We start from the raw sequence: 14640 nt of genomic DNA, 5'->3' as shown, positions 1-14640 counted from the left end.
TTAACATTACCACCACCGCACCCACCTATTCTTAGTGCGTTGATCATCAACTACCTAATTTTGTCAAGGGTACCAATGAAATGGGTAAAAAAACTCAATGATTGGAATTTCAATTATCCTTTGTTTAATCCACCTAAACCATTGTTAAGAATTAGATGAGGAAGGAAGCCTCTTAATTGTACAGACCAAATACTATTTTAGTTGGGTTCCTTTCACCATATCCAGATCTCCAAACGATAATCCAAGAAAGGAGCTCATACCAATCGGAAATGACACCTGCAATGGAGGAAAATCATATGGGAAAATGTTAACTATATATATCAATTCATACGAGATTAGGTTCTTCCTTCTTTGTGAATAGATCAACTATTGAAATGTATTAGCATTAAGCAGTATCAGTATGTACCCCAATAGACCTCTGCCTTGCCATATCCTTGGTGTGACAGATAAATCAACTTTTGCACCTTGCCTCAAAACTTGAACAGAAACTGCTTGTCCCTGGTTAGACTGAGCTTCAGCAGCAAGCCTTTGCAACAGGCTGTCACCACCCTCCACGTTGCCAAATTTCACAAGCTGATCTCCAAGCTGTAATCCATCCTCTGCTGCTGGAGATGACTCGGTTATCTCATCAACCATGGCAAAGGGAATACTAGTAACCACATCCACATCCATGGGACGGGAAGTAACACTGAAGCCAGATGTCTGCATGGAGGCAGATAAGGAAGTCACTGCGCCTGACAAGCTTGTTTCCTCTGAACCTGCATCATTTCCTACTCATAAGCTTTGTACCAATGTCAAATGGTATTAAAATATAAATGAACCTCTAACAGTGCCATAGGACCAGATTAGAAAAGATGATTAAGGAAACCAAAGATTTCAAGCTGTAAGTTTGAAGCTTCCTTTTAAGTCAAACCTGAATCTTTTGTGGATGAAGCTCTAGCTGTAGGCCTCACTGAATGAAGAATTTGAATGTTCACATTTATCTTTTCCGTTATCTCGCTGTGCTCACTCTTTAACTCTGTGTGAGTGCAGAAACTATATCAGAGAAATAAACCAACTCAAAGCACAAGGAGCAGTGCAGCAAAACTTAACAATTGGTTCGCTATACAAGCTACACATCCATTCTAATAATACAAAATCAAGCTTGATTCCTTCCAATCTCATCTCTAGCTCACAAAACTATAAAAACACCTCAGTACGATTTTGCTATGTTTCCTAAGAGTTCTCTAAGTTCAGCCCTGCCTTGGACTCGTAATCTCGCCCTAACTATGGACTAATTCAACATAAGACAAAAACAGAAAAGAGAAATCACCAGCAAGACGACGACGGTCAGCTCTCACCATCGGAATGTCAATATCTTCCCGCGGGAATCCCTGTCATAAACAAACGAATCAACGGAGCAAAACAACAAAACGTCTCAGTTAAGACTACAAAAGAAGAGTGTGAGGCAGATACAGTACCTCAGAGTCGATGAGGTTGCCGGAGAGACCAGGACCGCCGGGATTGCAGAGACGTTGGACAATAGAGTTCATCTCCGTCTCCATCGCTGCTCTCTTGTCCATTAGAGCCATCGTCTCCGCTTTCAGATTCGCTCCAACCATCTTCTCTTCTCTTCTCCTCTCGCGTCTTCTTCTCCAAGTCCGATCGATCTTTCACTGAAACCGCAGCTTTGTTAGTTTGGAAACGGAGCATGTCGCCGTGATTGTATTATGGGCTTAACTACGAAAAGCCCAATTAGCCCATTCTTTAAGCGGCTTAAGATCCTAGCTGTCTATTTATATCATCCAACGGCCATGCCAGCTTTTGTTTCTTCTACACTTTTCATATATACTACAGAGTTACAAGACAGTACAAGCAGAGCTCTAAAGCCAATGCAATATTTTGTTTACAACAATGGTATTGTGGTTCGTATAGATTATAAAATAGCAATGTTACAAGCGGCTCAATCATCAATCATCAGTGAAATCAGGCTCGGGAGGCTTCTGCAGCTTGACTAAATCCCTAATCTTTGTGTTCCGGTTCCTGTGAATGGTGCGAAGTGCATTAGCAGTAAACTTACTGACAAGAAATGCAGCTCCGATGGAGTACGAAGAGCCGCTGGTTGAGCTGGACATGGTCTCGGCCTCGGCTTCTGCCTCGGCTGCTTCCATCTTCTTCCTCTTGCAGTATCGGCGCCAGGCAGCCTGGATGAAGCAAGCAGCCCAAGTCCTCCATTGGTGAGAGTAAAACCTGAATGTGTGCTGCACTTGCCTGCTGTGTAGGCGCCTGAACTGGCTTGCGACAAACTTCAGCTCCTCTGAGGTCAGTGCAAACGCCTCTACTTCTGTTAGAGCTTTCACGGTTCTCGTTGAAGACGGGAGATTTATACCTGACTTCGGATCCAATGCCCATGTCAGAAGCTCTTCACCGCAGAATTCTCCTTCTTTCAGGAGACTGCGGTTGAAGAAACCGCTTCTGCCTCCATCTGTTGTCACACTCTCGAGGCGACCACGTATTATGAATAGCATCTCGTCTACAGGGTCTCCTTCCCGCACTAGGTAGGTACTCTCTGTGAACAAGCATGGTTTCAGCCGCATACAGATCGCATCCAGCAGCTTGTCATCCATGCTCTCAAACAATGGAACCTAATATTATGGTAAAATGTCAGTATTACTAGGCATGTCCAAAAGAAACTGTATCATGAACAAAGCTAGGTTGTCGATGGTCAAGAGCTAGTTATAGTTATGAGCCGACTGTTATAAGCTTATATAAGGAACAGGGGGAGATCTTACCCTGCGCACTAAAGCCAGACAAAGATGCCGCTTGATATCTCTCCGGAGATCCTTGGGGAGATTCTGAACGAGATACTCTTCATCTACACCACGTGTCTCCAACCATTTATACTGGTCATAGCGCCTCACACGCTCCCTGAGATCTTGTGGTAACATTCTGTGATGCATCCATTGTTCTGAATCACGCCTCTTTACTCTCATTTCTTCGAGCCGGATGGTAAGAGATTGGAGATATGTCTGTCCCAAGATTGAAAAATGTTGTTAGATAGCCCTTATATCCAGAGGAAACAAATTATGCATGATGCTTCCACTGAAAGAGCTACCAAGAAATTTCAATTGATCACGAAAGTAGTTAAGGTTGCTGGTTGCACCATAAATACTCACCTGCATGTTTCCGATGAGAAGAGCAAAGAGGATCAACCCAGAAATGGCAAGAGATATGGAAAATATAATCTCCATTGGGTATGTACTGGTTTCAAGCCCTTGTCCAAGTGTACTGTGGTGCAACAATGAAAAGTACTATATGAATATCTGAAACTCATAGACGCATAACTTTGAGAAAACATGAGATCGTAGCATTAGTGTTTTTCTTTACTTTTGACTGATTTGTTACAGAACAAAAGGAATTAACATGGTTACCTCAAGTTCTGAAGTCCCCACCACAAACAGTAACAATATTTCACGATGAAGTCTTGAGACGAGACAATTCCAGACGATAAAGCCTGTGTATAAATCCCAAAGTCAAATGGAGGATTATTATCATCGAGGTCAGCTCGGCAGTAGGACTGAAGAACAGATTCCTTGGTTCTGTTCCAAACAGCATAGCCGTCCATGTTTTGATTGCCACAGTACAAGAAATCCGTGCTGTAATTCCCTGCATCATTACAGGCCTCCTGCCAGCAAGTGTCGTTACGTTCTACNTCTTCGAGCCGGATGGTAAGAGATTGGAGATATGTCTGTCCCAAGATTGAAAAATGTTGTTAGATAGCCCTTATATCCAGAGGAAACAAATTATGCATGATGCTTCCACTGAAAGAGCTACCAAGAAATTTCAATTGATCACGAAAGTAGTTAAGGTTGCTGGTTGCACCATAAATACTCACCTGCATGTTTCCGATGAGAAGAGCAAAGAGGATCAACCCAGAAATGGCAAGAGATATGGAAAATATAATCTCCATTGGGTATGTACTGGTTTCAAGCCCTTGTCCAAGTGTACTGTGGTGCAACAATGAAAAGTACTATATGAATATCTGAAACTCATAGACGCATAACTTTGAGAAAACATGAGATCGTAGCATTAGTGTTTTTCTTTACTTTTGACTGATTTGTTACAGAACAAAAGGAATTAACATGGTTACCTCAAGTTCTGAAGTCCCCACCACAAACAGTAACAATATTTCACGATGAAGTCTTGAGACGAGACAATTCCAGACGATAAAGCCTGTGTATAAATCCCAAAGTCAAATGGAGGATTATTATCATCGAGGTCAGCTCGGCAGTAGGACTGAAGAACAGATTCCTTGGTTCTGTTCCAAACAGCATAGCCGTCCATGTTTTGATTGCCACAGTACAAGAAATCCGTGCTGTAATTCCCTGCATCATTACAGGCCTCCTGCCAGCAAGTGTCGTTACGTTCTACGGCTAAAAGGTACCAAAATGCTCCAACTATCTGCAAGATAGGAAACAGTGGCTCAATCAAAATAGCACTTAACCAAGTCATTGAACAGTACATAAGCAAAACAAACTCAATAAGCTAATACTATCAAGAGTTGGTCGTCATAAATTTTTTGACATATGAGATCCCATGAAACATCAACTAAAGATAAAAGGAAAGGTTGCATAGAACATCACAATTCACATGTAAGCAGAAACGGCTTAACCAGAAAGCTCAATAAGTTCCTTTACATGTCTTGTGAGACTAAGTATTTGAACATAAGTTCACAACAATGAAACAGAAATGAAATTATTTCCTGGTTTTGCACTTTTAGCGCCACTGGCACATAACTCACGGTATAATGGGCAAGTATTGATAAAAAAAAAGCAATGTAAATTATAAAGAGAGAAAGCTATATACTCACATGACTTGCAAGCATATATAAAAGCAGATAATAAGCAGCACCAGCCCAAGCAGTTTCAGCAAAGACACCTGCAGTCCTTTTCAATTCTGATGTCAAGGGTAAGACGCGTAGGAATCGCGGTATATACTGAACCAAAACAATGAAAAGCAAGGCCTGCTTTGTAGCCAATACATCCGACCCATTTGAACTTTGCAAGAACCTCCAAACTACAATCTGCACATACACAAAACTGAATACTGTAAATCAAGAACTAGCAAGGCTCTTAACAGAGATGTTTGATCACATGTTTTCCACCACACAAAGTACTGTAAAGATCCTAAGCTTATATTCATTAACCTGAGGGGCAGGAAGTACTGAGAGGAAGTCAATAATAAACCAACGTTGTAAATATCTCTTTGCTATCTGTGCAGGATCAATCACAAGTTCACCTCGACCAAAGACCCGTGATGACGGTGCAATATAAGCAGTCCTGAGCTGGAGAGCCATGTGAGCGAGATAAAACACATCGATAAAAGTCCGCAATGTGCTTGCTGTGATAGCCAGTTTTCTGTCAATCCCCAGGCACATGGACTCACCATCAATCACAGGGAGATAGAAGAAAAAAGGATCCACAAACACTGAGAGAATACATGACGCAACAAATAATTTGTTGCAATACAAAAGGATTTTATCCTGAGGATCAAATATCTTCTTTTCAGATACTTTAAGGTCTTCTGGGAACACTGCTCGATAAACACCGAAACCAAGTGAACGGCCGATCGACTTAAGCCCTTTGGAACCCTTTTGGATACCTTTCTTGAAGGATCTTGATGTGTCATTGCTTCCATGGATAGGATGAAGTTGTCCACTGAAATTGGAAACATAGTTCTGTTGGAAGGCTACAGATGATGATGGTAACCTAGAGTCCAAATCATCCACCCTATAAAGTATGAACAAACACAACTTTCAGATTATTGTGCACCAACAAGCAAACAATTAGGAGTCATGCAATAGTTCAAACAAAATGTTCACTTGAGTGCTTCAATGCAAATCAATATTTTGAATGTCAAGTCTCTCTATTTATGCACTAACCTCACAAAATTGTCTCGTTTGCCTGCCATGGTAGGTAATAAGGAACTAGAACTCAAGATTCTTCAACGAATAATAAGCCCACAATCACTTGCTCAAATCGATGAAGAAAGAACACAGCTTTACAGAGACTCTAATCATTAAGCAAGCTGCATCATCCCAAATTAAGAACTCATAACCAAGTGAAGTTGTAAAATTAAAGGTATGTTCTTTTGGGGCATAAGTGGTGAAATTATGCTAAATGAAGGTATACTTACTCTGACCAGTATGATCCACAAGTGAAGCAACATCAACTCAACTCAACTGGATTTTTTTTAAAAAGGAAACAAATTGATGAAAGATGGTCACTGATACATAGTAACAAATTAAGAGAGGTAGAGCTGGAAGCCTGGAACCAATCTTAAAAGGAGAAAATGAATCTCAGAACAAAATTAGAAACAGAACAGAAGCGAATCGAAGTGAAGTTGCAGAAGCACGACAAAGAGACAAAAGACAGAGGCTTTACATGACTAGCTAGACGATCCCAAGGGTCCCGTTGATGAGGATAACGCTTTTACAATAAGAGGAACACACAACTACGAGCTAGAAATGATAGAAAGTGGGTATTAAAAGCGACCAGAGCATACAAGTAGTATCGACTTTACCAAAAGCAAACAAAAAAAAACGCAATGAAGAAGGAAACGAGTATAATATCCTATTTTTATCAAGAGCAGCTCTCTCTATTAAATTACTCAAAATTAAACTCATCATATATTTAGTATTAAACTAATTAAAACTAGTGACAACTTGTTCTAGACTCATCAAGCAAGAAACTCAATGTCCAAATGAACAAAAAAAAATTCTTATTTTTTTACAGAAAATACCTCAAGTCTGTTCTAGATTTGTTTAAATAATTGTTTTGTCATTTTAGATTATTAATAATTAATAATTGTTTAGAAATTAATATTTAAATGATTGAGCAATCTTCTTGGAAATTTTCTAGTGGAAAGGATGTTTTTGAGTAAGTTTTAAGTGAGTTACTTTAATTAGTTACAACCATATCATAAACAAAAGATACAAGAAAAAAAGAAAAAAAACAGTGTTTTTGTTAGCTTATGATCTGAATATTGTTCCCATTGTGATGATCTACAGCATTTGTCGCCTTCAGTCACAGGCACCTTCTTTGCAATAGACCTGGGGATGTCAAGATCATCTTGAGCACATCTTTGTTGAGGATGAGATAACAACATTGACATGGGCTTGAAAACAGACCGTGCAAGCCCTTGACCACTCTCAAAGATGTAACATTTATACTCTGAAACATGTTCTACAGCATCGACGAGAGAGTCATACACATCTCGAGAATTATCAGGACTTGGCTTGTCATGCAGATACATAACATCCAATGTGAAGAGCTTCTGGTTTAAGGGCCAACCATGTGTTGGTCTCATTAATGACCTGCAGAAGACCGTAATAGAGTCAGTAAAATAAAAGACCTCAAACGTTCAAATCAAATGAAAACGGACAGCAGAACAACATTCACTAGTGGAGCTAGCATTTGAAAGAAAAGAAGCAAGGCAGCTTTTGAAAGAAACAAGTCTCTAATAACAAAGTGGCAATGACAGAAGAGAGACCTCTGCAGCAGTGGGTCGGTCATTCACAATGTGTTTCCCATCAGATTTAAACACAGGATTGAATGCCACACAAGTTACTGTCACAAAGGAAGAGAGAACATGCGTACGAAGACATACCAAAAACAGCATTAAAGAAGGCAGATGAAGAAAGAAACTCACCAAAGCTCTTAAGGAGAGCATTTGAGGTCCATACTAGGCAAGGATCTTGTCAATTGACAGAGCTGGTTCATGAGAACCACGTAGATCTTATCTTTAGACTTAGATCTTTTCATTTCAAATTCTCCACTTCTCTTTAGAAACAGAGATTAAGAAACCAATCCATAAGCAGAGGGAAGCACACCAACAGAAGTCGTTTATGGATTGGTTTCTTAGACTAAACAAACGAACATGGCCAATATTAAGTTTTCATTAAAATTTAAAAGAAGTAATTTGATTGGTATGACCCACGGTTTCATTTTATTTGGCGAAAATTTTATGGGTGACATGGAAAGAAGTAAGTTTCCAATCTGAATCAAAAGTGCAAGCAAGGAGAAGAATTTAGATGCGAACAGGAAAGAAGAGAAGAAGTCAAGTGGATCTAATGTTGGAGAAGAGAGAATTTGAATTCTTGGACAAAGTGCCCGAGAGCGTTTTCTCTCTCATCGCTTCTCTAGGACTATGAATAGTAGTATCTTTTAATATTATGGAGTTCGTTCGAGTCTGAGACGGAAGCAAGAAATAAACTTTACTGGAGGAAGAATCTGATTGGAGCAAGAAATAAACTTTACCAGAGATACTTATCAACATCATCTCAAGGCTCACAGTTCAGGAGCTATGGACAGGACCCATTTTTGGATTAGAAAAAAATCACATGACCCCGACAAAAAGGAATCAGACAGTCTAAAGAGACACGCACGAATCAAACTGTTTTGTTTCTTTTTGGGTTCGATCACGTGTGATGACGACGCAGCGTGCGTGGGTGAAAAAACTAAAGCCGGTTTGTGAACGGTTCAATTGAATTTTAACGCTGATAAAACAATTAAACTCCCAGTTCAATTCACCATTATACCCCTCAAGATCTATACGTTTACTATTTATTTCGCTGATAACCTAAGTTTAATTTCGGGTATTTTAATAAAGTACCGTTGCCCCCTTTATGACCGTTATAAATGAGAAAAAGAACTAAACCAAAATAATAATAATAATAATAATAAAAAACACAGCTATCGTCGCTTCTTTCCTCCTTCCGTAAAAGTCAACCAAGTTTCAAGATTCAACATTTATTCTCAAATAGATTTCTTCTCAAAGAGATGACGATGATGGAAGACTTGTCTGGGTGCATTAGGTCACGAATTCTTGGTTGTCTCCCCACTCAAAAAGTCATTCTTGCTTCACAAATTTCTTCCCCCTGACGTAATCTGTGGAAAAATTGTCAGAGCTTGAACTTCGATTACCAAAACCACGTGAATGTTACAATATTTTGGTAACATTTATATATAAGTAGATTTTACATCTTTAAGTGACGAGAAAGTAGATATGCTAAAGATAATGACTGAATTAATTAGTTAATTTATTTGTTGAAATAGAAAACTATTTTCTTAAATATTGTTGATTAGGTGTGGATTTCGTACACTTCATATATATAGATATACTAGATTAAGACCCTTGCTAGAGCATGTGTTGACATTCATTTTATTTATATTGTAAATTTTATAAAAAAATATAATTTATGTGATTAATTTTTTAAAAAAATGAATAAAACATTATGCAATAAAATCATATGCTAAATATGATGGTTTTAAAAAAGAACCTATTTTGTAAGTTTTATATTATTAATGATTCTAGATAAGTACCTCTGCTATAATACTGGTTAAATTTTATTTTACATAAAATTTTATATATTTTCTATTTTAAAATAAAATTTTAATATGTTGTATTAGTTTATGTATGTGAAGTTATTTCAACAATGTATATTCTACAATTCATGACTTGAATGTCATTATCAAACATAATTTTATAAATTTAGTTTTTAAAAAGCGAGTTATTATATTATGGGTAATTTAATATATTGTTATACTTTTTGTTTCAATATACTTGGTTTCTTGAAATTCTTTCATATTATAGTGACATATTATTGACATTGCTATAACAAATCAATTTAGAGTGTTTATAATTTCTAACTTTTATATCAAGTTTCAATATTTTAAAAATATTTCAAAATAAATTATTTAAAGTTTATTATATTATATAGAATTATAAAATTCAAAAAAAAATATGAAATTGAATTTAAATATTCAAAATTTGACCTGTTACTTAGTAAATTTTTTAATTCAATAGATATTATTTTTAAAAAATAATATTACTAAAGCTTGAATATTTTATAGATTGAATAATTTATATTAGTTTTTAAAAATTCAACTTATGGTATATCCGGAAATAAAACTATTTTTTAATTATAATAAATAATATGATAATTTATTTGTTTCACAAAATAGACTCATATATAAAAATGAGAGGTGAAGTATAATGATAATTAACAAATTAATATGTTAAGTTAGATATCAAAAGATTTTATTTGATGAATAATTTAATAAAAAAAATTAATATGGTAAGTTAGATGATATCAAATGATTCTTTAGAATATTTTTTAAAAAATTTTCGGAAACAACATGCTCTAGTAATAAAATCTTCCAAAAGTAAATTAAGGCTATACCCACTATTTAACTTGTAACCAATTATTCTATCAATTAATTTATAACCTATTTGTAACTAACTTATTAAAATTATATAGTTTACAAAACAATGTTGTGCACGTACTTCCGTTTTATCATAAAGGGAATATTTATACTTATTATTTTAAATGCAACAGTTCGAAAGTCTAATCATCAAAGTCAATTTTTTTATTTATGTTATAAGAGAAAAGCTGTCAATTTCCCCTAACTTAATTTTTTGCACTTATATGATTTTTTGTCTATAACTATATAATTGACTTAAAAAATTGAATATCCACATCAGCTATTTCTAAATACATTTTCTAACTGCAACGTGGCATAAGCATATGACTTATTGACTTATAACTCTGTTTACATTTTGTAAACTTGCTTAGTGTTTTATCATTGATTGACTTGTATAATTTGTGATTTGTGAGGATTATAAATTATTTTTGCGACAGTCAAACAAGGACATCCATGATTTTCACCAAGGTTAGTTTCCCCTTCATTTGCTTTGTTTAACCAGTTCTTTGTCTTTTTCTTTTTATAGTTTGTTTTTGGAATAAACGACCAGCCAGACCTTGCTCCTGCATCTCTGCTGTGAATCATTCAAGTTATGTGACATCAACGCTAACTGTGTTGGAAATCTACAAAGGTAATTAAAATAATATTTTGTCTAGAAGAGAGTTTATAAGGTTATAACCTTAAGTACATAGTAAACCAGTTTTTACATCTTAAAGATTGATTATGCCTAAAAACATGTTATTCATATAATTAACTTACTATCTGCTTGAATGTACTGCATCAGTCTAAAATTCAAGTCAACTCAAAGAAATTGGCTGAAACAGAGGGTGTTAGTTCTATAAATGGAAGTATCGAATTTTACAAACGGCCATACGAAAAACAAAGGGAAGCAACTAAGATCAAGTTCTGTGATGCGCCAAGCTTCTAGCTGATCTCACTGGTAGGCGATTCATCATCTCTTACTATGTTTGAACTTTTGTTTCCTGAATGGAGAGGCCTAATATTATAAGCATGTAGAAGATCAGTTTGTAGTCGAAGAATCGTAGTTACTCTTAACATTGACCAAATGACTTCTTGATTGCATTCGTTTTTGTAAGTAATCTCAAAACAAGATAGATAATGCTCTTAAAGAGCTTATTGAAAGAGAAATCTAAAACTGAAAATATAATAGCTCATTGGAGCTTTATTCAAATGTAAAGAACAAAGAGAGGGAGAAGCTTTAGGTTGCCTTCAAGAACAAAATGTATTTTGATTGAACTTCATACAATGATTAAGGTCTATTACATTGTTCAACAATATGTTTTCTGTTCGAATTAGCACTGAATACATAATTGAATTACCTAGCTTTGAATTGTTGAATTGAGTGTTAGTTTTTTCAAAGAGACTTTTTATTTGAATGGTTAGGTTAAGGTATGGTGACGTGCTCTTCTATTCTGATGTGTAAAGATGGAATCCGCAAATGAAGAATTGGATCATGAGTTTGAGGCATGAAAGGAGAAAACTATGTTCGTAAATTATAGTTGGCAAGAAGAGGGTACTAGCTGGATCTTGATTTTTTTTTTGGTTTAATCCCAACTATGAGAGACCAATGAAAAGGGAGCACCACATAATATTGCAGATGCATTTCATTACCGAATCAAAGCAAATAGCCTCGTGAGATCAAGCTTCTGTCTCATTTTCACCTTGAGAATGTTAAATGTATGTTTGGTTTTCATTAATGATCTTGATAAAAATGAAGATGTGATCTCTTTTCTCTTATCGTTATCTCAATCCACAATATAAACGTTGAACCCTAACTGATAAGATCGGAGTTACAGTTCTCCTCTCTTATCACCATGAACAGAGACGCAACTCTGATCTAACTAACTCACACAATCTGATCACGCAGGATGATCTTTACTAAACACTCTCTCTTCTATTTATAGTGATCCTCATGATCTGATATTGCTAACTAACTTCTCATTCTCCTCCTTTCGGCTGCCAGCTCAGCATCAAGCTCCTCTTCAATCCTTAAGTCCCTAACCGCATGTGCCTCCTCATAGTATGTATCAGCTCCCACACATGCTTATCAGATCTCTTCTTTGACTACATTTTTTAAAAAACGAAGAACCATCCATTGATATGCTTCTTTTTTTTTTTTTAAATGGACACGGAAGCATAGCATATATGCAAACTAGGATTCCACCTAAAAAACGACGTTGTTTAATAAAGAAAAAAAGTCTGGAAAATTTTAAGCCTTTACATGTTTCGAATCTATGAACTTTTCGTAACAATCTATCAATACCCTTCCACTTGAACCATATTAACTTTTGTTACAATATTATTCAACGAATAAGATCACTTGCTCAAATTCGATGAAGCAAGAACATAGCTTAACAGACTCTAATTTTTAAGTAGCTATAAGTTATTACAATTTTTAGGTTACAAATTTGGAAAACATCATACTAAATTAAACCATGTATAAATAAGGCTATGGAGGATTTTGTACAAGAAGAATTATACAAATTCTTCTATATCTTAAACGACCATCTCGGCTTCTTTCACACTTGAAGGAATTCCAACCTCTAGTCTCATTGTAGCTCGATACTGCTCAGGTACAACGGCACCAGCCTGAGCGCATATCTCAACAACAGCAGGTGCTTGCCCGTAGAAGCTTCGTAGCTCCCGCTGCAATGGCGGCCCATTCACATCAGGAACATGCCAAACATATCTTGGTGGTATCAAGTCGTCAAGCACTGCAGACTGCCAACCATGCTGGCCATTACGCTGTTGGTGTTTGAATGCACCACAGTTCTGAGCCTTGTGTCCCGTTGGACCTACGTGAACCTCAGGACAGTACCCGCAGACCCTAACCCTGTACAATCTCATAAGCTTTTTGGCTCCTGCTCTCATTTCTTCCCAGGCCTGTAATGTTTCTTCGGCTAAGGAGACCATTTCTTCTTCACTAGAAGGTGGAGTGATCTCTGAGACAGGTAACTCAGTTAACAATGCCACTGGAGGAAGCTGAGGCTCGGGGTCAGGCAATTCAGTTTCATCTGCATCAACAAACTCGCTTTTGCCAATGCGGATAATTGGTTTTCTTCTCCTTTTTGTTGGGAACTCAGGGATTTCAACGCCGCCCTGAATGCAAAGCTCAACTACAGCAGGAACTCGGGGAATCGAGAACCTCTCATCATGACGGATGCGCTTGCCAAGACGGTCATAGAGGTGATAGGCTTCAAGTGGAACAATAACGTCCTCAATGACCGAGTTAGTCCATTCATGAAGACCTTTCCTTTGCGAAGCATTCGGACCTTTACAAGACTTAAAAGGATGCCCGTAAGGTCCAACATGGATCTCATTACACCACCTGACAAGACAAATCAAACAACATGAAAAAGGCCAATACTCAATCTGACAACAAATGAAACAAGAAGCAAGAAGAAGAAGGAAGAGAATTTACTTACCCGCAAGCATTAACACGAACAACTTTCATGAGCCGGTGGAGATTGTTGATCAATCTGATTCTTGCATTGTATACTTTATAAGCAAGAGGCACAAGGCTCTTGACAACCATACCATTTTTAGGAGGAGGTAGAGGTCTCTTAGGTTTGTCTTTGTTGTTCTTGACTCTCTCCCTCGCAGCTCGTCTCAGGTCCACAATTGGCACTGGAAAGGGTTTCTTCTCTCTCCTTGCGTACTGCTTAGGTAAGTCTTCATTCTGAGGACGATCATTTCTCACAACCAATGGAAGAACTCGACGCTCTTTACTAAGCACTACTCTGGAACTTAACTTAAGTCTGAACTCAACGATACTTCCCTGCACCAACATATCCGTATATAACAGTAAGTACATGACACTCTCTACATGAAATTGGAGTTCACAATCATCAACAGGTGAAAATAAAAACATAACTGTACACGAAGCAACAAAGTGTGGTCTTACTATAAGAACCAAAACCAGATACGAAGCAGAGTAAAACGAATTGGATGAAATTGACTAGTAAAGGAATCAGACCTGAAGAGAAGAAGAGAACCCAAATCTAGAAAAAGGGTTTGGATTGAGAAATTGACTCCTTGGTACGCTCTGAATAGCAGCCAAAGGTGCAATTCTAGGTGGAAACCCAGAGAGTGTACCAGCTGGGATAAAACATTGGGAACCAAAATTAATCACAATCTGACCATAAAGGATTGAAATTGAGCATTGAGGGTGGGTTACAAAACATATTGAAGAAGAAACTTACAGGAAACCGCGGAGTACGTTATCGACATCGTCGACAACTGCTGAATTAAACCATTGGTAAGGTTGGAAGATAAGGAAGAGTACGGACGGTGTCTCAGTCTCGGAGACGAAGCTTAAGCTTTAAAAATAATGGGCCTTTAATGGACTGAAATTCCTATTCGGCCCACTTTAATT

General features: G+C 37.1%; 3 protein-coding genes across 3 annotated transcripts; all 3 read right to left on the bottom strand.

Annotated features, from left to right (window-relative positions):
* LOC104734986 (26S proteasome non-ATPase regulatory subunit 9) lies at positions 82-1684 on the bottom strand. Its single transcript, XM_010454689.2, has 5 exons — positions 1461-1684; positions 1313-1373; positions 914-1018; positions 407-758; positions 82-276 (listed from the first exon to the last, which is right to left on the bottom strand). The coding sequence occupies exons 1-5, from the start codon at positions 1599-1601 to the stop codon at positions 255-257; spliced, it is 681 nt and encodes a 226-aa protein (XP_010452991.1). The 5' UTR covers positions 1602-1684; the 3' UTR covers positions 82-254.
* On the bottom strand, positions 1811-6598 carry LOC104734969 (probable cyclic nucleotide-gated ion channel 5). The gene is made up of 10 exons (XM_010454678.1): positions 6423-6598; positions 6175-6220; positions 5921-6066; positions 5186-5768; positions 4850-5062; positions 4384-4440; positions 3411-3664; positions 3156-3267; positions 2772-3008; positions 1811-2624 (listed from the first exon to the last, which is right to left on the bottom strand). Exons 3-10 carry the CDS (start codon positions 5947-5949, stop codon positions 1950-1952), a joined length of 2160 nt encoding a protein of 719 aa, XP_010452980.1. The 5' UTR covers positions 5950-6066; positions 6175-6220; positions 6423-6598; the 3' UTR covers positions 1811-1949.
* On the bottom strand, positions 12540-14577 carry LOC104734954 (APO protein 2, chloroplastic-like). Its single transcript, XM_010454653.2, has 4 exons — positions 14468-14577; positions 14242-14363; positions 13691-14043; positions 12540-13593 (listed from the first exon to the last, which is right to left on the bottom strand). The coding sequence occupies exons 1-4, from the start codon at positions 14493-14495 to the stop codon at positions 12762-12764; spliced, it is 1335 nt and encodes a 444-aa protein (XP_010452955.1). The 5' UTR covers positions 14496-14577; the 3' UTR covers positions 12540-12761.

Source organism: Camelina sativa, chromosome 2 (assembly GCF_000633955.1).
Source record: "Camelina sativa cultivar DH55 chromosome 2, Cs, whole genome shotgun sequence".
Lineage (NCBI taxonomy): Eukaryota > Viridiplantae > Streptophyta > Magnoliopsida > Brassicales > Brassicaceae > Camelina > Camelina sativa.
Note: the sequence above shows the minus strand (reverse complement) of the source record. Positions and strands in the feature narration are given on the sequence as shown.

Coding starts and splice junctions, on each gene's coding strand:
- LOC104734986 (XM_010454689.2), bottom strand. CDS start 1,601: ATGGTTGGAGCGAATCTGAAAGCGGAGACGATGGCTCTAATGGACAAG. Junction 1,374..1,460: donor GCAACCTCATCGACTCTGAG/GTACTGTATCTG, acceptor TGTTTATGACAG/GGATTCCCGCGGGAAGATAT. Junction 759..913: donor TTCATCCACAAAAGATTCAG/GTTTGACTTAAA, acceptor GAAATGATGCAG/GTTCAGAGGAAACAAGCTTG.
- LOC104734969 (XM_010454678.1), bottom strand. CDS start 5,949: ATGGCAGGCAAACGAGACAATTTTGTGAG. Junction 4,441..4,849: donor TATATATGCTTGCAAGTCAT/GTGAGTATATAG, acceptor CCTATCTTGCAG/ATAGTTGGAGCATTTTGGTA. Junction 3,665..4,383: donor GTAACGACACTTGCTGGCAG/GAGGCCTGTAAT, acceptor ACTTGCTGGCAG/GAGGCCTGTAATGATGCAGG.
- LOC104734954 (XM_010454653.2), bottom strand. CDS start 14,495: ATGTCGATAACGTACTCCGCGGTTTCCT. Junction 14,044..14,241: donor GGTTCTCTTCTTCTCTTCAG/GTCTGATTCCTT, acceptor ATGTTGGTGCAG/GGAAGTATCGTTGAGTTCAG. Junction 13,594..13,690: donor GTTCGTGTTAATGCTTGCGG/GTAAGTAAATTC, acceptor TTGTCTTGTCAG/GTGGTGTAATGAGATCCATG.